This window comes from Hemibagrus wyckioides, linkage group LG17 (genome assembly GCF_019097595.1).
Source record: "Hemibagrus wyckioides isolate EC202008001 linkage group LG17, SWU_Hwy_1.0, whole genome shotgun sequence".
Classification (NCBI taxonomy): Eukaryota; Metazoa; Chordata; class Actinopteri; order Siluriformes; family Bagridae; genus Hemibagrus; species Hemibagrus wyckioides.
Genome location: NC_080726.1, coordinates 17923224 through 17945599, shown reverse-complemented (window position 1 = coordinate 17945599; position 22376 = coordinate 17923224). Strand labels below are relative to the sequence as shown.

Sequence of the window (22376 nt, the reverse complement as noted above, 5' to 3'; positions counted from 1 at the left end):
GACATTCTAGAACCTTCCTGGTCTTAAACATTTAGGGTGAACTTTTAAAATCATGATATTATAAATGTCCTCTTGGGCAAGCGCACACACATACACACACACACACACGAATGTGTAAAATGCAAGACAATCGCTGAATTGAATGTATGAATGTTTGTTACAAACTTAAACTAAAGTGCCTCAGACACACACACACACACACATACGCATTTGTTTAGAAGGCTATGGAGTACTTCTGGCTTAGTGTGTGTTGGGTTTTTTGTAGCTTTTAATTGTGTTGTAATATTGTAAAATGCTAATTTATCTTTATAAAAAAAACATCAACAAAATGTAAAACAGGTTTGCTATTTAAACGATTTTGTATGAAATTAAACTCTGGGTTTCTGACACTTGATTTGAGTGTGTGTGTGTGTGTGTGTATTACTGCATATCATATGGTGTGTGTGTTAGCCCGTATCTTCAATGTTTGTGTGTGTATTACTACATACCTTTTGGTGTGTGTGTGTGTGTTAGTGCGTATCATTTGGTGTGTGTGTGTATGTGTTAGTACTCATCATTGGGGGTGTGTGTGTGTGTGTGTGTGTTAGTGTGTATCATTTGGTGTGTGTGTGTATGTGTTAGTACTCATCATTGGGTGTGTGTGTTAGTGTGTATCATTTGGTCTGTTATTTAAACAAATTTTGTATGAGATTAAACTCTGGGTTTCTGACACTTGATTTGTGTGTGTGTGTGTGTGTGTGTGTGTGTGTGTTAGTATGCAGTGGCGGGCTGTGCATTTCAGACCTAGGCCTTCACTGGTGTCCTTCCTGAATTAATCCACCATGGGCGTCGCTAGGCCATTTTCTACTATTTTCTTCTCCATAAACTGTACACAAATTGGTGATCTCCTCAGTCCCCTTTAAATTTCATATAAAACGGCGGCAGACTTCGGCTCTTCCCCGTCTTTCAGCGCATTCTTCAATCCGCAGACCACGGCGTCGCAGAGCGAGGATCAGAGGATGTGTGTGTGTGTCTGTGTGTGTGTGTAATCAGGTGTAAATACTTTGTATTTGGCTTGTTCAGTACTCAAATTTTATACACATCTATGCAATACAGTGGAATGCTGCAATAAGTTTACCATCCTACCCTGTTAGTCAAACCTTTATTTTATTTATTTATTTTTTACTATTATACCCCCCCTTAAATGAAAATTCTAGAATCCTCCTTGGACGCCACGGCAATAGATACTAATCAACCATTAAATAACGAAGTAAAAAAAAAATTAGTCTACAGTATTTCACACCTCACAAGGAATAGTCCATTTTATTACGGTTACTTTTCTCAAAAAAGGCATTCTTGATGCTGTATGCAGCAAACTGCAATCTCCGGAGGACGCAGCATCCGGAATGAGACACAGCGAATATAGAAACAATGTATATGGGCGGTTCGCTGCCTCTGACTACTCCAATTATCCAGTCATAGGATGGAAAATTGCTGACGTAATCGTATGCCTGCTAGATGGCCCCAGTGACGCCAACTCGAAATCTGATTGGTTAAGGTAACAATTTCATTGCCACTTATTTTAAGCTACAGGCGCCTGCACCGCCTTACGGCCGGGCAACACATGATGTCAGCCACTAGCTGAAATATGATTGGATAAATACTTTTATCATAAATATACACTACTGGAAGCAGCGCAACCAAGAGAAAAGCTATGAAATGTAGAGAATAGACTATTGGGAATAATTTAATACACATTCATGGAAAAATATATTAAATATATTAAAATGCAAGTCAGTGATTCAGATCACTGCTGTTTAGGCCAGCAGAGAAGGCCTTGCTGGCCCTGACGGTCCGCCACTGTTAGTATGTATCTTTTGGGGTCGGTGTATGTGTGTTAGTGCATATCTTTTGGTGTGTGTGTGTGTGTGTGTGTGTGTAAGAATTTCAAACACACAGATAATAAAAAACAGAATAAATTTATATATTGTATTAGTATAAATACAACCAGCCATTGTCTTTTACAAAACTAAAACATCAGAACGTTTCCTTTCGGAAAGAAGTTTCTAAAAGTCTTGGTGTGAACAAGCACAAAATTTTTTGTCCACACTGGTGAGATCTTTTTTTTATTTTTTTTTTATTAAAGTAAAGTAGATAATGGAGAACATAGTATAGACTCCAGAACCTCTCCCATATACTGTACTAATAGATTTCATGTAGTATGTGGCATTAAAAATAAACCCAGAGAACTTTCCTTAAAGTGACTGAAAACCCATGACCCAACTTTATGAGAACTGGCATTAGGAAAATGCATAAGCCACACCTACAAGGTGAAAGTATCACTCTTGTAGAGCACACATTGGTCTAGAATGTAAATTCAGTAGGTGTTCTAGTATGCTCATAACATGAAGTGTGTTCTAGAACAGGGGTCCCCAACCTTTTTTGTACCAGGGACCAGCTTGATACCGGAGCATTTTAAGGTGGCCCGGGGGGTGGGGGGTGGTGACATTTGTAGCTTGCGGACTTACTGATGTGTGGAAAAACCTGCGACTGAGTCAAATGCGGGGGTGTGGCATGGATTGAAGTGGGAATTTTTCAAAATAAAATACATATAATTTTAAGTTATATATATATAAAATTATAACTTTGTTTCTTTGCGGCCCGATACTGGTCCCCGGCCCGGTGGTTGGGGACCCCTGTTCTAGAATGCGCTAGAAAGGTAAACTAGGCAACTTGTAGACTACTCTAGTTATGCTAGCTAGCGAACTCTTCTAGAATAATTAGTAGTTTAACAGCAAAAATACAACAAAACTTGTTCACCACTGGTTTAAGGTTCTAGAATGTTCCCTGTGCTTCGTTTGTGCTTTAGGGGCTGGGAGCCAATCCCTGATTCCATGCAGTTGGGAATTGAGAGCTAACTCCAAAGCTTGGGACTTGATTCCACACAGTGACGATGTAGTTGGAGCACAACATTAAATATGCAACATAAACTGTCAATCAAATCAAACCACAACGCCTGGGCGGAGCAGCTGTCGGAAGTTAAAACTTTGCTCTAATAATGGTCGCTCTCTTATTTGGCTTGCTAGCCAATTAAACTGTCAGTTTTTGCACCACAGACGCTCAAATGAAACAAAATCTTCCACAGTGTAGCCACGTTATGTAACTAGTAACTAGCTAGCTAATTTCCAGAGTTGAACTTTTTTTACTGCGTGCTGAAATATCGCCAGTTATTCCAAATGTTGGATTCGACGTGGAGGGAAATGCATTTTTCCTGTAATTAGCGAAACACTGTTCAGTACAAAACATGTAACGGCAGTTTAAAGCTGTATCACACACTTAATTAATATTGCACTACTAATTCTGACGGATCTTTTCTCCTTTGTTTTGGTTTTTGGAATTAAGAAAACTTTTACAAGGAATCGACTCACAGAATCGACTCCAACGATTCCCAAACTCTGGAATCAAACAGCCATAGGTGTAGCTGCGTCCTTGCTCGCTGTGTCCAACGTCCAGTGTTCCACACTTTATTCTCAGAGGTATTCACGGTTTTAAATAGTGCACTACATCTAAACATAGGACTGCATAACCTTTGGACTTTAAGGTCGAGAAAGAAACACAGCTTTAATACTTCTTTCTGGAAAATGGTAGCCATTTTCTTTCCTGAGAAGTTCCAGGAAGGTTTGATTCACAGAAGTTGAACTATGTTTACACTGTGTTTCAACAGTAGCTAGCTAGCTAGCAAGCCAATATGTTAAGTTACTATTCCTCGTAGATAATCTCGAATGGTATATCAAGTCTCTAAATGCTAAGCTGTCTAAGGTGAGTGCTATGCCGGAGGAGTGTTATGCTAATCTACCAGAATGTTAAGCTAATTGAGCCTGAATCCTGCACGCTAACCTTGATTGTCAGTCTTATGAAATGTCATCATATTCAATATGAAATATCACATTTCATTTAAAAAAACAAAAAAAAAACAGAATGAACAGTTCTTCCGGACAGAAAAACAGTTTTTTAAAACAGAACTATTAATATTAAAAAAAAGAAAGAAAGGAAAACGTGTTAGCATGTGCTGTGGTTGTTTCTTCCGGCAGTAGCCACAGTCTGACTTCAAACTGCACTTGTCCTTTAGCTGAGTGTGTGTAGACTCTCAGACGGTCCGTCTGCTTCTTCATCTGCCCATCACACACACAAACAAACACACAGACACACACACGGATCTTCAGTTCAAGTTTTCAGAAAGTGTGTGTTTCGCCGTGTTCATCCAGCCTGACCTGAGCTAATTGGAGAAAAAAACGAAACACACACAACCACACAAAGCACCGTTCAGCATTTTGTCCTCTGTCAGTTCACAGCAGTGTGTGTGTGTGTGTGTGTGTGAAACTCACTTTAAAGTCGCAAGCTCAGCATCTGTTGTGGGATCTTCTGTGAAGCAAACAGACAGAACGACAAGTCAATAAAATTACAACCAAACTGTAACCGTAGCAACCTTTCAGTCGATCTGCTGTTCTAGGAATATAAATCAACAATGATGTCATTTTTTATTCGGTTATAGTTACATTTAATGTTAAAAGGTTTGTGTTTTTTGTGTTTGTTTTTTTTTTACTCGTTACAGATAACCAAAATATTTACAATTTAAAATTTTAAAATGTAATAGAAATGGTGGTTCCCTGTATGTGTGTGTTTGTGTGTTTACCTGTTCTGTTCGTTGTTGTTCTGCACTTTATACCAATAATAATGATAATTATAAAGGAAACCAACAGCAGCACAATACACGCGACAGCTGTAATATCTATGCTGTTCACAGGTGTACCTGTGAGTGTACACACACACACACACACACACACACACACACACACACACAGACACACACAGACACACACAGACACAAACAGATATACTGATTTATTATTAAGCATTTAAACACTTCTTTTACTGACTATATGTATGTATAGGTGTGTGTGTGTTTGTGTGTTTGTACAGTACTCACACAGACTGACTGCCTGTGACACAACTCCCCCAACAGAGCAGGTTATGTTCACCTGTTGGGTGCAATTAAGCGAAACATATTTAAACACACTCCAAAGTCTGGACTGCTTGTCTTGTGCAAGTTCAAGTTCTCCTTCATCCCTCAGCAGACTCCTCATGTTGCCTCCAGCCATATGCCAGGTTACATTGCTTTGGGGGAATCCTCCCGATGAGGAGCACGTAATCACGCAGTTATAGGCTCCTGAATCGATTCCGCAACCCTGGACGGATATGTTGGGAATGCTGTAAGTGGCTGTGAGACAGACATGGAGGGAAGGATTAAAAACCTTAGTATCAGACAAAAAGAATATATCCATTTGTTGATCCCGTTCAGTCAATTCTCTATGTATAACACATTATAGGACACAACACTCTGGATTGTCTGGAAAAAACTCATAGCATCTTACCATGCCCCTTACCATCGTGCCATTCTCTTTACCCACTTACCAAACCCCTTACGCTTTTACAATACCCCTTACCCTCTTACTGTACACCTTACCCTCTTACTATACCCTTTACCCTCTTACTGTACACCTTAACCTTTTACCATACCCCTTCCCATCGTGCCATTCTTATTACCCACTTAGCAAACCTTTACCCTCTTACTATACCCCTTAAGCTTTTACCATGCGCCTTACCATCATGCCATACCCCTTAACCGTTTACCATACCCCTTCTCTCTGACCATTCTCCTTACCCTCTTTTCATTCTCCATACCCACTTCTAATACCCCTTAACCTTTTCTAGATGTCACCCTGGCAGGCACAGGACATGAAAGGATAACTTCTTCTGTGTGAGGTCATGAATCATTATTATTTTATAACTTCTGTTATAATCAATAACAACATTAAATGTCTTTACAGGATTTTCAGGATTGTGAATTAGACTCCTTCTTGAAGTCAGTTATTAGGTACTTCTTGCAGCAGTTATTAGGTACAAATCTGCAGATCCCAGTTTAGATTATCCACTGACGCAAGAGAGAGACATGAGCATTAATAGTTGGGCTTTTATTGTTTTTTTTTTGGGAAGTTTAAATCTCTAGGGTATCCACATGGGACCATCCCCAGCAGCAGACGGTGAGTCACAGGTGTAGAAAGAACCAAGTATGACATCAGGATGAATCAGGGCGATGTGTTCTGCTGCTATTGCTGCTCATCCACATGAAGGTTTAATGTGTTGGTCATTCTGAGATGCTTTTCTGTTCACCACGGTTGTGCAGAGTGGTTATCTGAGTTACAGTAACCTTCGTGTCAGCTGGAACCGGTCATGAATTCCCTGCACCTGCCACGATTTGTGTTTGTGGGTCTTGTTTTGGGCGCAAACTATTTGCTTCCAGTCTGTTTGTTTTGTATTGCTTATAAAGATTTGGATCCTTGCCTCCTTCTTTGTTTTTGCGTCAGCCTGTTCTCTGATATCCTGTCTTCGTTTTGGACTAGGCGGCCATTCCTAGTAAGTACATACCTGCACATCCTTACAGCTTCATTATTCAGTTCAATTTTATTTGTATAGCACTTTTAACAAAGAGCATTGTCTCAAAGCAGCTTTACATAAGAAACAACAAACATACAAACAGTCCTAGATGTTATCCCAAAGTGAGCAAGACTGAGGCGACTGTGGCAAGGAAAAACTCCCTTAGATGGTATGAGGAAGAAACCTTGTGAGGAACCAGACTCAAAAGGGAACCCATCCTCATTATGTGACTGAACCTGAATCTGGATCTTGAGATGACATTTTTCTCCCATTCTGATGTTTGATATAAACATTAACTCTTCACCTATATCTACAGATTTTAATACCACTTGAGTGGCATTAAATATATCCATAAATGTATCTCTCTCTTGTTTTCTATAATATTAAGAAGAAATCAAGAAATGATAAAGAAGAAATGATCAGTTTCACCAATCGTCTCTTACTGGTATGCAAGAACTTAAATGTCATACTAAACATATTAGCAATATCAGGGAATAGATAACTGTGTGTTTGTGTGTGTGTGTGTGTGAGTGTGTGTGTGTGTGAGAGAGAATACCTGTTACTGTGAGATAAAACTTGGTTGTGTTTGTTGGATTTGCGTTATACGAAAAGGGGATACAGCTGTACTCTCCTTCGTCGTCAAGAGAGAGGTTGAGCAGCTCCATGCTGACTTCTGTCTTGTTGATGATGGTGCGATTTATGTACATAGGACTCACATCAAGCCATCTGTTATAAAACCCATTGACAAAGATCTCAGTTCCACTACCATTTTTCTTCTGGAAGTAAACCCTCTCAATGCTGTGTGGGTGGTCCAGCACACATCGCATATGTACACTTTTACCCACAATCCCGTGCACATAGCGCACTATAGGATTCTCCTCTGCAAACACACACAACACATGACTTTAGAATAGCCTTTTAAACCGTTTCATGTCTTTACGACAATACTAGCTCACACTATAACACTAGTGTGTTTGTATGTCTGTGTGTTTTACCTGAGCTTATTAGCTGTAGCGCTGCGAAGAGAGCAAACAGGAACCTGAAATATTAAGAAAACAAGTGAAAATTAGCAAGAGGCAAATTAAGATATCTGCTATTATTATTATAATTATTGTTACTAGCATTACAATAGACAAGCTAACAATAAGCTAAATTTGAGCAAACAAACTAGCACCATTAGTAACGAAACTAACAATGAATAGGCAGTTTGTTAAAATGTTATGCTACCTTAAAACCTAGTGACATAGCTAACAGGCAAAACACAAACTAGCATCATAAAACCTGTACTGTACTAAACAGACTCGCTAAAAAGAGACGATTATTTCATAAATCTGATCCCTAAATCTCGCTTCAGCTGGATAGTTAGAAATGCTAGCTGCTACTCACTCTTGCTAACCTCCTATCATTCTGTAATGAACATAGAGTATATGTTTAGATTAAATATATTATCAGAGAGTATATAAAACGTAACCAAATAAAAAAGGACAGAACAGCACTTTGTATTTGTGGAGGGATTTGATGCAGGAAGAGAAAACAAAGCTAGAGGAAGGAATCTATTAGCTTGTGTTAGCACACATTACAACCACGCATGTGGTTCAGAAGGGTTCCAGATACTTGAACCACAAACATGATAAAAGCATAAAATAATAGATTACAGGCAAAGCTAATAGATTAGCATGAAATGCACCAACACATGATCATTTCAGAACGGCCTTGTTTATGAAACTAGATACATCACTTTTTCTTTCTGGTGAGTAGATTTTGAACATTTGCATAAAGATACGTAGAACAAGACTCACGAACATGAACCGCACGTCAATTCAGATAATCAGTGATCTGTGTAGTCTATGATAAGTCTCTGGTTTATTTTATTTTACAAACAAATCCAGTGATCTTTTTTTTTTTTTTTTTACATGTTAATAATACATATTTGTGTGACATAAGTAATGGCACCCTGTAAAAGGAGGAAAACATAACCTGAGTCTGTGGTAAGTGGCTGAGCTGCATTACTGGAAGATTTGGTGTTAAGGGGTCTTTAGACCTTTAGGGGGCGCTCTTTCACTGTTTTGCCTGGGTTCAGTGAGCAAATCAGCTGTACCGTGAATACATGTATGACTGGCATTGTCAGTATGAGTATGAAGCCATTTTTGAAACATCTAATAGGAATTTTTTTTAGTTAAGTAGACATTGAGGTGCAACGAAAAAACAGCTCATGTTCTCTTTTTGATGTTTCAATGCATTAAGCAAAGACAGTTAAGATACCCACTTTATTCCTAATTAGGGTCAGAGGGATCTGCTGAAGCCTATCCCAGCACACATTGGGCGAAAGGCAGGGGTACACCCTGGACAGGTCACCAGTCCATCACAGGGCCACACATATAGACAGACAACCACACACACTCACAGGCAATTTTAGAATTACCAATCAGCCTAATGTACATGTTTTTAGACTGTGGGAGGAAACCGGAGTACCCGGAATAAACCCACACATGCAAACTGCACACAGAAAGGCCCCTGCCTGTTCGAACCCGGGATTCAAAACCAGGACCTTCTTGCTATGAGGAAACAGTGCTGACCACTAAGCCACCGTGCTGTCCATTTTTGAAATCAACATTTTCAAAATAAAAAAAAAAACAACAACAATGCCGATGGTCAAAACATTGTTCAGATTTGGACGGAAAACCAAAACTATTTGGACAGACAACCAAAACTATGAAAAACATATAGATGTGTTAAGCGCCTGAGATTCGGAGGTCTGATGAGGTCTGGTTTCATAAATCACAGCTTCTCCTAGTTTCTCACAATACAGATTTATTTCAGGAGCATCATTTCTGTGGACAATTATCTTGTTTAATTATTTAGGACAACTTCCTGCATTTTTTTTTGCTCTGGTCAAGCTTTATTTACATGTTCTTTGGGGCTTTGAGTAAATGAATTATAATACAATACACTTAATCTGTAATGCCTTGTACACACACATTCCTGTCTGTTGCGTATATGACATTTTTGCTTCCTCTGAAACGTCTTTACAGACGAAAAAGTTTCGGAAAAACACACACATATACACACACAGAGGGACAGAGAGACAAAACGGGTTTTCTCTTCCTTGTTCTGATTTACACTCCCAAACACACGCGTGCTCGCGCACACGCCCATACGCATAAATACAAACACATGCACATCAATTCGGACAAATTGCTTTAGTCTACAAACACAAACGCTTGTCTCTAGATGTATTGTGCGTGAAAGTGTGTACAAAATGTCGCTACTCACAGATAACCACGCCACATGTCCACTGAGACGGAGAGAGACAGTCGGTGTCGCGCGCGCGTCCTCATGAAACGAAAAGCGGAACCTCCAGTTTCTGTCTTCTGTACAAGGAGGAGGGGCGATGGCTGACGTCATAGGGAAACCCCGCTATTCTGTGCCTGTACTTTGTTACTAAAAACACACACACAAACACACACACACACAATTCATATATAACATTACACATTCTTAAACACATTTTAATTCCTAATCCACCACCCAAACATCTCAAGCCCTAATCCCTACACCCTAAACCCTAACCCCTTATCCTTTAACCCTAAACAATGTTATATGGCTAAAAGTAAATGACAATCCTCTGTGTGTGTGTGTGTGTGTGTGTGTGTGTGTGTGTGTGTGTGTGTAAAAGTAATAAGTCCTACCCGTTAGTGTGTGATGTTCCTCAGTTGGGTATCAGAGATGAAATGGCCAAAAACAATCCGAGAAGCTCTAATACACAATGTGTGTGAGTTTGTGCGTGTGTGTGTGTTTTTGTGTGAAGGGGCAGGGAGGAGCCACCAGTTTACTGTAATTTTAAATCAGTTCTTCTGAAAGGTGGTTCCTCATGGATCGATACAGAAAGAGAGAGAGAGGGAGAGGCAGAGAGAGAGAGAGAGGGAGGGGGTGGGGGCAGAGAGAGAGAGAGAGAGACAGAAAAGACACAGAGAGAGAGAGAGAGAGAGAGAGAGAGACCATAAAAGAGACAGACAGAGAGACAGAGGCTCAAAGAGAGAGTAAATGATTAAGAGAGAGATGCAAGTAAATATGAAGAGTAAATCAGCAAATGGAGCGAGAAAAAGTTACAAAGAGAAAAGTTAAAAGACACACACACACACACTCACACGGTGCATGTTGAGAAGCCAGTCAGTCACTCAGGGGAATTTATCAGCAATTTCACAGCAGTGTTAAACACACACACACACACACACACCTTTATCACACACATTTGAGTGATAATCAGAGAGGTCAGCTGGTTAAAGATTTATTTCCTTTAATGTGTCCTAGGTGTTAAAAATTAAATGTTGTGTGTTAAGACCACACTCCTCAACAGAAATCATGCTTTTTTTCTTCACTCAAATGATATGTTAAAAAAAAAAAAAAACATTGTGTGAGATCTGGGGGGCTTCCAAAAACGGTTCAGAAAACACATAATCACACAGAAAACAGTGTTTCATCTTATTATTACCACCATCATAAGCGCCTTTAGTAGAACATAACCTAGCTATAAATACAATTCCTCGGTCACTGCAGCGTCCACTGAGTACACATTTTAACACTTTTCTGCAGAATTCCAGGAAGAAAATGTTCACACTGAGAGAATTACAGCAGCAAACTGATGATGACATCAGGTGTTGCGTTTAGTTTCTCTTTCTACTCTGAAATACCATAGTGATTTATCATTTTTGAGCTATGGTTAAAGCCATGAAAGATCTTTATTTATTCATTTTTAACACGACTATAGTGCTATAGTCATGTGATCAGAATAATCAAAAACTACAGCTAAAGGAGCTTTGTCGAAAATGGCAATCCATCCATTGTCTATGCCCACTTTATTCCTAATTAGGGTCGCAGGGATCTGCTGGAGCCTATCCCAGCACACATTGGGCGAAAGGCAGGGGTACACCCTGGACAGGTCACCAGTCCATCACAGGGCCACACATATAGACAGACGACCACACACACTCTCACACACTCCTATGGGCAATTTAGAATTTCCAATCAACCTAATGTACATGTTTTTGGACTGTGATGGCAAAATCACAAAATGTAAAATTCCATCGCAAAGCACTGGCACTGGAGACTCCTTCCATAAATGCTGTAGTTGTTACTATGGAAACGATAACGTATCTGAACGAGCGCATTAATATAGTAATATAAAAATCGCTATTTTGTCAGAGCTGATGTCATGAAACAGGAATTCTGACCAATCAGAATTAAGATTTGAACAGATTTAGCTAAACCACATGCAAATGTCTTCTTAATCGTTACAAAAGGATCGCCGATGTCCGTTAGTCTGCGATGAAATAACAGTTACTCATACGGCTATGTGACTTCGAGCCTTGTTTTTGTTTTGTTTGTTTTTATGACCCGCCCCTTTCTGTACACAAGGCCTTGAGGGCGGAGTCTTTTCCTGTAACACTGAGGAGACGAACCTTATATAGCTAGATGATAACACGCTCCATTTAGGCTTCAGTTCCATGAAAAGCGCAGAGAAATAAGAAGGGTGTACTGGTTTTAGAAATCCCTGTACACTCCACGATGAGGCGGCGGGTGTTAATCTGGTTAGGCGTTTGATGAAAACAGCCCTGATGTAGACTTGAATGACTTTCCCTTCCTTTTAGTGATTCCTTGAACTCTGTTAGGTTAGACTTTAAAGGTCAGTTGCATGAGGTTAGTGTGTGTCTGTGTCTGCGTGGGTGGATTAATGTCACTGAGGGGTTTTCTATAAGGGGAACACACACACACACTCATACTGCCTTTTGTGTTGTTTTTTTTCTGATCTACTCCATTTACCGGCAGAGCTGAATGCATTAAACTACATATCCCATGATCCATGTCTATGGAGAGCCAGTCCTACACTTTTGATTCTACATGAGGTTTCTTGGAACAGAAACAGAGATCTGATACACACTGCCATAACGTCACACACACACACACACACACACACTACACACACACACACATACCATTGGCAGAAGGAAGTGAGAGGAATTTCAGGGCTTTTCCAAATATACTCTCCTTCCCTTTCTAAGCTCTCCCTGTTTCCTTCTCTCTCTCTCTCTCCCTCTCTCCCTTTTTCTTTCTTTCCTTTATTCACTGAGGGGACATTCCCCCTTTATTTTTGGAGCTCGTGCCTCAGTCATTCCTGATATAAAAACCGAAATAAAATGGTATCAGTTTTTTTTCTGCTTTTCTGTCTCAATCTGATATCTACACTCCGAACTAAGGGGCAATTTCTATAATAAAATGAATTAATACAGGAATCTGAGAACAAGTCTATGAAGCATGGTGGTGGAAACAGTACACTGACAGATCCTCTGGGCTTGTCTGACAGATGGTCACTTATTATTGTTGTGGTCATGAAGGGATTTTGTTGTAGTGTTTCAGACAAAAACGCTCTATACGACTGATTCCAACTTTGCGGCAGGAAGTTTGGGGAAGGATCAGCGTATGCATGTGATGGTCAGGGGTGTACAAACTTTTGGATAGAAACTCAGGAACAGGTGTATTTATTTTGAGATCACATGACACATTAAGTGACTTCAGTATTATGGGTCAGTTATGACATCAAATCCCAGTGAAGTATTTCAGTTAGTATTACTGGGAAGTGGGGGGTGGGGTGAATATTTATGTATTTATGCAAGGTACTGTACATACTATAACACAGACACTATTTAATTCCTGTATATTCTCAGGGAGCATTAAAGTGTGGATTAAATAAACCTAAGCACATCAGGGTATAAGGGTTAAGGCAGCAGTGAATGGATTATGAACCGAAAGTGTGTGAAATCTGGTGAAACTATATCAGTGTCAGCTGTTCTTCTCCAGACTAGGAGAGGAGGACACATGATCTGGAGCCGGATCAGATTTCAGTGAGGTCATCTTTCATGTGGTGCGGTGAGTTTGCCATTTCTACCGCCAAGCCGCTTTGCTCAGAAATCACCTAACAAGTGACAAGTCATACGCAAGCATATCGGCTTCTGAAATGCATTTTTGTACTTTATTGAACTCTCTCACACAGACACACACACACACACTTAATTGTGTGAACTCATCTGTTCTAAACTCAAACTTAAACACATGCATGTCTATAACTCCAAGCGTATTATAACTGTTTACATGCTGCTTTTTGCACATTTACTAAATTACTTTTCAGTCTGCCACCAACTGCTGGAATACAGAAGTGTATATGTTAACAAGAACCCTCTTGGTTTACAGTTCTCTTATATTTCCACATTGCACAGTATAACATATTCTGCACTAGTTTGTGTATCTGTCCTGTATGGTTTTGTTTTGTATTGTCTGTTTGCACTGTCTTTTGTCTTGCATTAGGTTGCAGATGTTGAATTTCATAATGCTAGGACAACTTACTTTTATCTCTTAGCTCTGTGTTGTTTTACGTAGCACCAGGGTCCCGGAGAAGCGCTGTCTTATTTCACTGTGTATTGCGTCAGCTATATATGGTTGAAATGACAAAAGCTTCTTGACTTGACTTGATTTTTATCATGTAAGGTGCTAATAATGGTTTAAACAGCTAGTAGAGCTGAATCAATTCAGCCCAAGGACAAAGGGCTATAACTTTATTCTTAAAAGATCCAGTGTCTGTAACACACATCTATTTGTCACATATATGGTATTTAAACTTGGTAAGAACTACTTCTCATTAAAAAAGGGGTTTTACCAACCTGATCTTGAATGTGAGGGGAAAATAACACAATAATCTCAATACACAAAACACTCTGTTCAAAAGAAGACAAAATGACACACAAGAACATCACATTCAAAACAAGAAACACAAACGTTTCCCTTTTCAGCTGGACATTTTACCCTTTCACTTGTTTCAGGTGGATCTTATTTCAACAGATTTCAACAGATTTGTTTCTTGAGTTTCACAGTCATTCCTCAATTACTTCTCCTACATTTTCTCTGTTGTAAAGTATATGACGGGAGCAAACTACACATGGTGTCAGGGGTTTAGCAGTAACCACAACACCACAACAATAAACACTGTGTGTTACCGCCCACCCACTCATCCATCCACTCATCCATTCACCCATTCATCCATCCACTTTTCTATCCACTCATCCATTGACTGTGATGGCAAAATCACAAAACGTAAAATTCCATCGCAAAGCACTGGCACTGGAGACTCCTTCCATAAATGCTGTAGTTGTTACTATGGAAACGATAACGTATCTGAACGAGCGCATTAATATAGTAATATAAAAATCGCTATTTTGTCAGAGCTGATGTCATGAAACCGGAATTCTGACCAATCAGAATTAAGATTTGAACAGATTTAGCTAAACTACACGCAAATGTCGGCTTAATCGTTACAAAAGGATCGCCGATGTCCGTTAGTCTGCGATGAAATAACAGTTACTCATACGGCTATGTGACTTCGAGCCTTGTTTTTGTTTTGTTTGTTTTTATGACCCGCCCCTTTCTGTACACAAGGCCTTGAGGGCGGAGTCTTTTCCTGTAACACTGAGGAGACGAACCTTATATAGCTAGATGATAACACGCTCCATTTAGGCTTCAGTTCCATGAAAAGCGCAGAGAAATAAGAAGGGTGTACTGGTTTTAGAAATCCCATCCAGGGAACCTGAAGTCTACCCCAGGTGATTTAGGGCACAGGACGGAGGTCACCTGTACAAGGAAAACCCCATTGCAGGGCACAATACAAAACGCACAACATAATACAATACAAAAACCACTAAAGTTAATTTAGAGATGCCAGTCAGGGTACAACACATGTCTGTGGACTGGGGGAGAAAACCGGATAACCTTGAGGAAACTCCCCCAAGGTTTATTTAATAGATAGTGTCGTATTTGTATGACTGTGGAGTAAAAGGATGTTTGTACAAGGACTAAGCTACTAGTTAGCTAAGTAAAACACCTCAAGGATGCAGTTATTGGAAAATAATCAACAATCAGGTGACATGACGTGGGCTGGAGTTACTGCTAGACCCTGATTTAACATCCCTGATTCAACGACATTCTGTTTTCACATTATAGCAGTTCTTCCTTCTCTTAAAATGAATAAAAAAAAATGATGCAGCTTGTCATTTTAGCAAAAAATCATCAAACATAAACTTGTAGTTGACTTTCACGAAGCACTGACACGGCAGACTCCTTCTGTAGCTGAAAAATCAAAACTAACATAGCTAATCAGCTCTTTATAGCAGTACCTTGTTTTAATGCTAGTCATCTTTCATCACATCAAACTAACGTAAGCTAACTGACGTATGTCTGTTTGCAATCGAATGAAAGTTTATTGAAATGATGGCTGTGTGTCTGATAGTATGAAACACTTTTTATAATAATTTTATAATAACCATCTAAGATTAGCTAAAAGATAAAAACAGCTAAACGGTTAGAAAATGCAACAACGTGTGACTGGATGTTTATGAAGGCTTATTAATGTTTGTTTTTGACTTCATTCACAAGAAAAGGGAACAAAATCTAATATCCACGTCTGATGTCTGGAACATGCCGTCCGACCTGCAGGTTTAACTGCAGGAAACACACAGTCAGAAGCTCCACCTCTAAGAGAAAGTTTTTCCAGCCAAGTCAAGTCAAGGGAGTGACTCATGGAGTATGCAGGATTTTTTTTGAAGATGCAGCATTTCCAGCTTGAGTTCCTATTGTACTCCTCCTACATGAAGAGGATTTCAGGGGGAATTCTTTATTCTCTGATTCCTTGAACAGAGCACACTTTATTTAATGTAAAATGATCAATGTGGTATGTTTGGTAGTTCTTGTAACCAGAGCACTGGTTCTGGTAAGAGTTACGATACCGTCTCCATCCCTGCTGCTCTGTTTCGAGGCGTACAGGGGCAAATGTTTGCCTGTACTCGGGGCGAATGTTTGCCTGTACATGTATCTGAGCTGCTTCTCTATGACGTGTCTGTTCGAAATTTCCCGACAGCTCTGACTATGATTTATTAAAAACTCGCTATAATTGGCATTTCAGGGCAATTTTTTTTTCTCTTCTCAAATGACTGAGGTTTGTTTTTTTACCCATACATACTACACATCAATTTGAAATAACTTTTTTTCGTCACTGTGACGATTGTGGGGAAAATGATGATAACGTATCCTTGCATTAACAGCACTCAAGACATTAAACAACTCTCTTTTATTCATTATTCTGAGCGAGTCCAGCTTTTTAGATTTTATCAAAAGTGTGAAAGAAGTTAAATACGCTTTGTATCATGGCTTTGAACTAAGAAAAATATGCTTCGTAGAGGAAGTGGGAACGCTGATGGCACTAACGTTGATGTAAAACATGACCCAAAGAGACGTTTATTCATCACATGGTTCTGTTTTGACTGCCTTCAACAATTATTCTAACAAATCTACCTTATAGATACTGTTCCATTAAAAGCTTTCTGAAGCCATCGATCATTTCTCTAACATGTTATTTACCTGCATTAGGGAACAGAATCGCCTTTTTTTTTGTCCACTTGATGGTTTCCTTCTTTAACATAATAAAGAAATAATAAATTCCATTTGCATTCAATAAAACTGATTTTTTTTGTTTGTTTGTTTGTTTGTTTGTTTTAATGCCTTATCTCATCAAAACCATTTCTAAAACCAACCACGTTATGATTTACCTACAGACCTCAAGAGATTTATCTACAAACCCCTACAGGACGTGAAAATTACTGATGCGGGAAACGTCATCGATGCTGAGGCACTGTGGGGAACCGTTTTTGCTTGGCTAGTTAAGCATTCAGCAGCATGTAACCTCATCTTTATATGGCGCATATAATCAAACTGCGTTATTAATATGAAGGAAAAAAAATGTGTTCATGAGCATGTTTTTCAGATATGATGTTTAAGTTATATAAAAATATATATATAAATAATTCTGTGTACGGTCCCAAGAACTTAATATACGAGAAATGATGAGAGTGAAGCATGGGAGCATCATGGGATTAGACAAATTAGCAAAAGATTAGCAAATTAGACCTCATGGAAGGACACACATGAACGGAGTCCACATGGGCTGGGAACTGAATCTCATCAGATAAGAAGTTGAGAGGAGATATCATTGGAAATGTATTGAGGATCAGAGAGACCCTTGTAACCTCTGGGAATTCTTGACTTCTTACTGTAAATGTTATAGATATGAAATACATAGTTTTTTGTTCATGGTAAAAGATACATGTCATGTCTCACTCCAAAGTGGTGGTTAATATGAAGCTCATATGAAAGTAGAGGGGCAGTAACTACAACAATGAACACTGTGTTACTAGATACAGTGTTGTTTTATCTAGGGCCCATTTACCCATCCACCTATCCATCCATCCCTCCATTCACTTATTCAATATTCTTACCATCCGTCCATCCATCCCTTCATTTACTTATTCATTATTCTTACCATCCATCCACCAATCTATCCATCCATCCATCCATCCATCCATCCATCCATCTATTCACTTATTCATTATTCTTACCATCCATCCAACAATCTATCCATCCACTCATCCATAAATATTTAATAGGGATGATATATTCATAGAAAAGTTCATTTTAAAACAGTTATTTGTTTCCACACAAATGTTTGTATCTTCAAAGTAAATGTTGATATCAAACCCATTTCTGCTCTCTGAGATGCCCCGAGTGCTTGTTCATCTAAAGAGCAGCTCAAATTTAATCTTCAACCAATAAAATTCTGTGTAAAGTGGGGGAAAATACACATCTAAAACACATTAAAGCCAACAGAGTACTGAGTCTGAGATTTTGTAGTGTTTCAGAAGGATTTCTGTTCTCCCTAGCCTACTAGGGGCGATATATTCATAGATAAATTCCAAAAAAATAAAAACAGTGAATTTTTTCCACACAGATGATTGTATCTTCAAAGTAAATATTGATATCAAACCCATTACTGCTCTCTGAGATACCGCGAGTGCTTGTTTATCTAAAAAGCAGCTCAAATTTGATCTTCAACCACTAAAATTTCCAAAGGATATGAAAATCTGAAATTGTGACCTCATGGTGACATTTGGGTTTTCTTGTTTGTTTGTTTTTACAAACTGCAGCTTTGATTTGAAAAATTAGTCACTCAGCTTAAGGTAGAAGATTAATTTAGATGTTGACGTAGCATTTATTATCTGAAACAATAAAGAAGCCAGTGGAAGGATATCCTCACAAGGATAGTAGAAAAAGAGTGTGTGTGTGTGTGTGTGAAAGTGAAGGCATGGGAGATTAGTAGTGACTGGGGGGTTTTCTCTAAGCAGAAAACATACCTGTTTTGTTTTTGTTTTTTTTTTTATTTTGGCCACGCCTCCCTCCTCCATTTACCAGCAGAGACAATAAACACACCCTTTATACATTTTCCCAAGATCCACCACTGCACTGAAATGTATAGTCTCATGTATAATCACAGTAGTGAATATAAAGTCAGGTTCTTTGGAACAGAAATGGAACAATGATTCAGTCCACACTCCCACACACACACACCCACCCACATATGGTTGGCCACACACAAAGACACACGCACACACACACACACACATGCTCATAATCTGCACATGATATGAACATTATGTGAGTGTGTAAGTACTATTCACTCACTAAAAATGCTTATCTTTCTACTGCCACTTTGTCCTCCTTGTTGCTTTGCCTGGATTGCCCCAATCGGCCCCCCTGAAACCCCTCCCTTCCACCACCACCTCCACCACAACCTCTGAAATGATTGGTCATGACATGCTTGACAGCATTTCTGAAGAGTTAGAAGCATTGAAGTGTGATGAAAAAAGCAGACATCAGTTTTCATCAGTTTTACTTCCCATAATGCAAGACACACACACACACACACACAGTGCTGGCGTAATGGAAAACGGCACTGACGACAGCAGGGAGCATGGCATTTCAGACATCAGCTTTATGTGCAAAGTGCTTCTGAGGCTGTAGGAGTTGATATCCTGTATATAAAACTAGAACATTTCATATAATAGAAATAGCAATAAGGAGTTCCTGAGTTTGTTGAAGTGCACTGAAGTTCAGCTCAGGTGCATCCTGTGTGCTTTCATTATCTTGAGATGTCTTTAGAAAGTGACCTGAGTCTGACAGAGGTCAGTTCTGTTGACTGGACATGATTTGGGAAGACATACACCTGTGGGTTTAAGTTCCAACATGTGGGAAGACTGAGTCCTTTCTGAACTGATGTATGTTTCCTCCTCCGAATAGGGAACTCCAAATATAGTCAGAGTTATAGATTTAACAAGCAATTATTCTGTAGGTTAACTGATGTCAAGCTGTTCAAGTTCATTTTTAGTTCAACTCAAACTCTGGAGAACACAACCCTGAGGTGGAATTTCTAGCTGAGGGCTCCTTGTCATAGTTTTTTCATGTTGTTCCCAAGTTCCAACCTGTAGTTGAATGCAGCAAAAGATCTGAGCAATGATATCAACCTGGTTCTAAAGCTTTGAATGTACCCAGGAGAACAGTAGGCTCTATCTTTGTGGTATGAAAAGTTTAGAACCACCGAGACTCTTGAGCTCGTCTTGGATGGTCACTCATATAGCAGACACCTAAATGACTCAGGTAAGGTTTATTGGGTTGAACTCCAAGTGCTACAGGTAGTGAAAACCAGGAACAATTCAAGAACTCTGTGGAAGCATGGTGTAGGAGCCTTTTCACCAGCAGGTACTGGGATACTGGTCAGCATTAATGGAATGAGGTCCTTGAAGAAAACTACACAGTGCACATGAACTCAGACTGGACTGAAGCCTCAACTGTCAGCATGACCTGGACACAGTGCCAAGACAATGCTCGAGGGGCTATGGGGCAATTCTCTGCACATCTTTTAGAGGCCCTGATGAAGCCTCAGACTTGATATCTGTAGATCATCTATGGAGAGACCTGAAGGTGGCAGTTCATGGACAATCTGACTGAGCTTGAGAGGAGGAATGGCAAGAAGATTTGGAGAAACTGTGCAGATGTGTGAAGCTTATGGAGAAGACTTAAAGCTCTAATTGGTGCCAGATGAGCTACTACAAAATACTGAATAATGGATCTGTATAATAATATAAATATACAATTTCTAAACAATTCTGAAAACTCAGCTAACCAGCGATCTAGAAGAGGAGGAGCTTGAAGGTGTTAACGGTGAAATTAGCACGAAAGTTGAAGCTGTGGACATCTGATCTGCTTGAGAAGTGTATACACATGAAGAGGTGGGAGACTAAAGGACTAAAGAGCTGATGCATGAGCTAGATCCCACTGCACTACTTTCAGAAGTGATAACAGACCGAAACTTTGGAGTAAAGATTGTTCTGAAAGTCATCAGTTGAGCTTTTTAGACGAAACAGAAATACTGAAAACAATATACATCCGTGTTGTGAGCTTCAAATAACAAATAAATATCACAGGTTACCATTTCCACCAGTGAAAGATCTCCTGACATCATAAATCCCATTTTAACACCTGTTTCCACGGTACTGTAGTGTAGGAGGGTGACTTCTGCTTTGCGTGTAGTGTTGTGTCGTAGTGTGCTCTTTTCCCGTTAACTCACCTGCTCTTGGTGAGTCACAGAGGGCTGAAACAGGGTTCCTTTCCCTTTTTCAATAGACATAGGTAGTAAATTCAAACAAAGTTCAGTACCTGTGCATAAAAAAACTCAGTGATACACACACCTTGCAAAAGTATTCACCCCCCAGAACTTTTACACATTCAGATTTCATTGGGGTTTTTACCTTTTAAAAACGATAGTTACCCTTCCAAACGTGTGTGTGTGTGTGATTGTTAACCCAGTACACAGAGAGTGAAAGTAAACCATCCAAACATACACACCTTAAAACATGTTTTGCAGATTCACCAAACTCGACCTCGGAAACCGACGGTTGAACTGAATGTCGATGTGTCCTGAGATAAACTGGCTCACTTTTTCTTTCTTTTTTTTACCGCAGAATAAAAGCAGCTCTCACCGGAGTGTATTTTTCTTGTCTGTTCTCTCTCTCTCACAGCGTCGTTACACTTGTCTGCTGTGTCCTTCACCTTGTTTTTCCTTTGTGTTGTTGAACCTGATGTTGGATTGTATGGAAAACAGAAAAACAAGAACAAAATCCAGCCTTATAAACTAAAATTCTTATTATTTTGGCACTAATGGAAGCTCAGTTTCTGGTGTTAAACATCACTTTTGTTTAACATCCTTTCTAATCCTGAATAAAATTCATGTAATCCAAAGAGGCCCGATTTTTTCCAGCCCATAAATAAGCTCCACCCACATCCTCGACTCTGTCCCTTTCATTTAAAGATCATTGAAATTTTTCTCACAATCAGCAATTTAAGGCATTAAACACTGATATACTGCACCTCTAATTAATCACTACATTATACAGCTAAAAAACATTTTTCCACATTTGTATTAACCTGGTTTGTAGTCATTACTTTACTTTTGGAGGCCTCTCATTTTTAAGATAGTATGCTGCTGCCATCTAGTGTTTGATCGACGAAACACAGCATAGTCAAGACATTTAACAGCATTAGAACACAATTTATTACTGCACTACATAGCCCTTCATGTCGTTGTGTGTGTGTGTGTGTGTGTGTGAGAGAGAGAGAGATATTTAATAAAAGTCTCTCAGTAGTGTATCCAGTTCTAACATTGTGTGTGTGTGAGAGAGAGCAATATATTTAATAAAAGTCTCTAAGTAGTGTATCCAGTTCTCACATTGTATTCTGTGTATGTGTGTGTGTGTGTGTGTGTGTGTGTGTGTGTGAGAGAGAGAGAGAGAGAGAGAGAGAGAGAAAGAGCAATATATTCAATAAAAGTCTCTCAGTAGTGTATCCAGTTCTCACATTGTATTCTGTGTATGTGTGTGTGTGTGTGTGTGAGAGAGAGAGAGAGAGAGAGAGAGAGA

The 22376-nt window shown here is 39.3% G+C and overlaps 1 protein-coding gene across 8 annotated transcripts; it reads right to left on the bottom strand.

Moving 5' to 3' along the window:
- Positions 1 to 1939: 1939 nt before the first annotated feature.
- LOC131367690 (T-lymphocyte activation antigen CD80) lies at positions 1940 to 21656 on the bottom strand. Of its 8 annotated transcripts, XM_058413130.1 has the most exons (9): positions 21307 to 21656; positions 21029 to 21117; positions 9748 to 9915; positions 7470 to 7513; positions 7031 to 7354; positions 4967 to 5257; positions 4673 to 4789; positions 4365 to 4401; positions 1940 to 4250 (listed from the first exon to the last, which is right to left on the bottom strand). In XM_058413130.1, the coding sequence occupies exons 3-9, from the start codon at positions 9810 to 9812 to the stop codon at positions 4199 to 4201; spliced, it is 930 nt and encodes a 309-aa protein (XP_058269113.1). In that variant the 5' UTR covers positions 9813 to 9915; positions 21029 to 21117; positions 21307 to 21656; the 3' UTR covers positions 1940 to 4198. The 8 variants fall into 8 exon arrangements, with proteins under 8 accessions (XP_058269113.1, XP_058269112.1, XP_058269114.1 ...); XM_058413129.1 differs by lacking the exon at positions 21029 to 21117; XM_058413131.1 differs by lacking the exons at positions 21029 to 21117; positions 21307 to 21656 and adding an exon at positions 10164 to 10351 and having other exon boundaries at positions 4365 to 4398.
- Between the last annotated feature and the right edge of the window lie 720 nt (positions 21657 to 22376).

Excerpts from the sequence above, each read along its gene's own strand:
- LOC131367690 (XM_058413130.1), bottom strand. The coding sequence starts at position 9,812 with ATGAGGACGCGCGCGCGACACCGACTGTCTCTCTCCGTCTCAGTGGAC. Across the intron at positions 7,355-7,469 it reads GCTACAGCTAATAAGCTCAG|AGGAGAATCCTATAGTGCGC; the intron begins GTAAAACACACA and ends GTGTGTTTGCAG. Across the intron at positions 4,790-4,966 it reads GTCACAGGCAGTCAGTCTGT|GTACACCTGTGAACAGCATA; the intron begins GTGAGTACTGTA and ends GTACACTCACAG.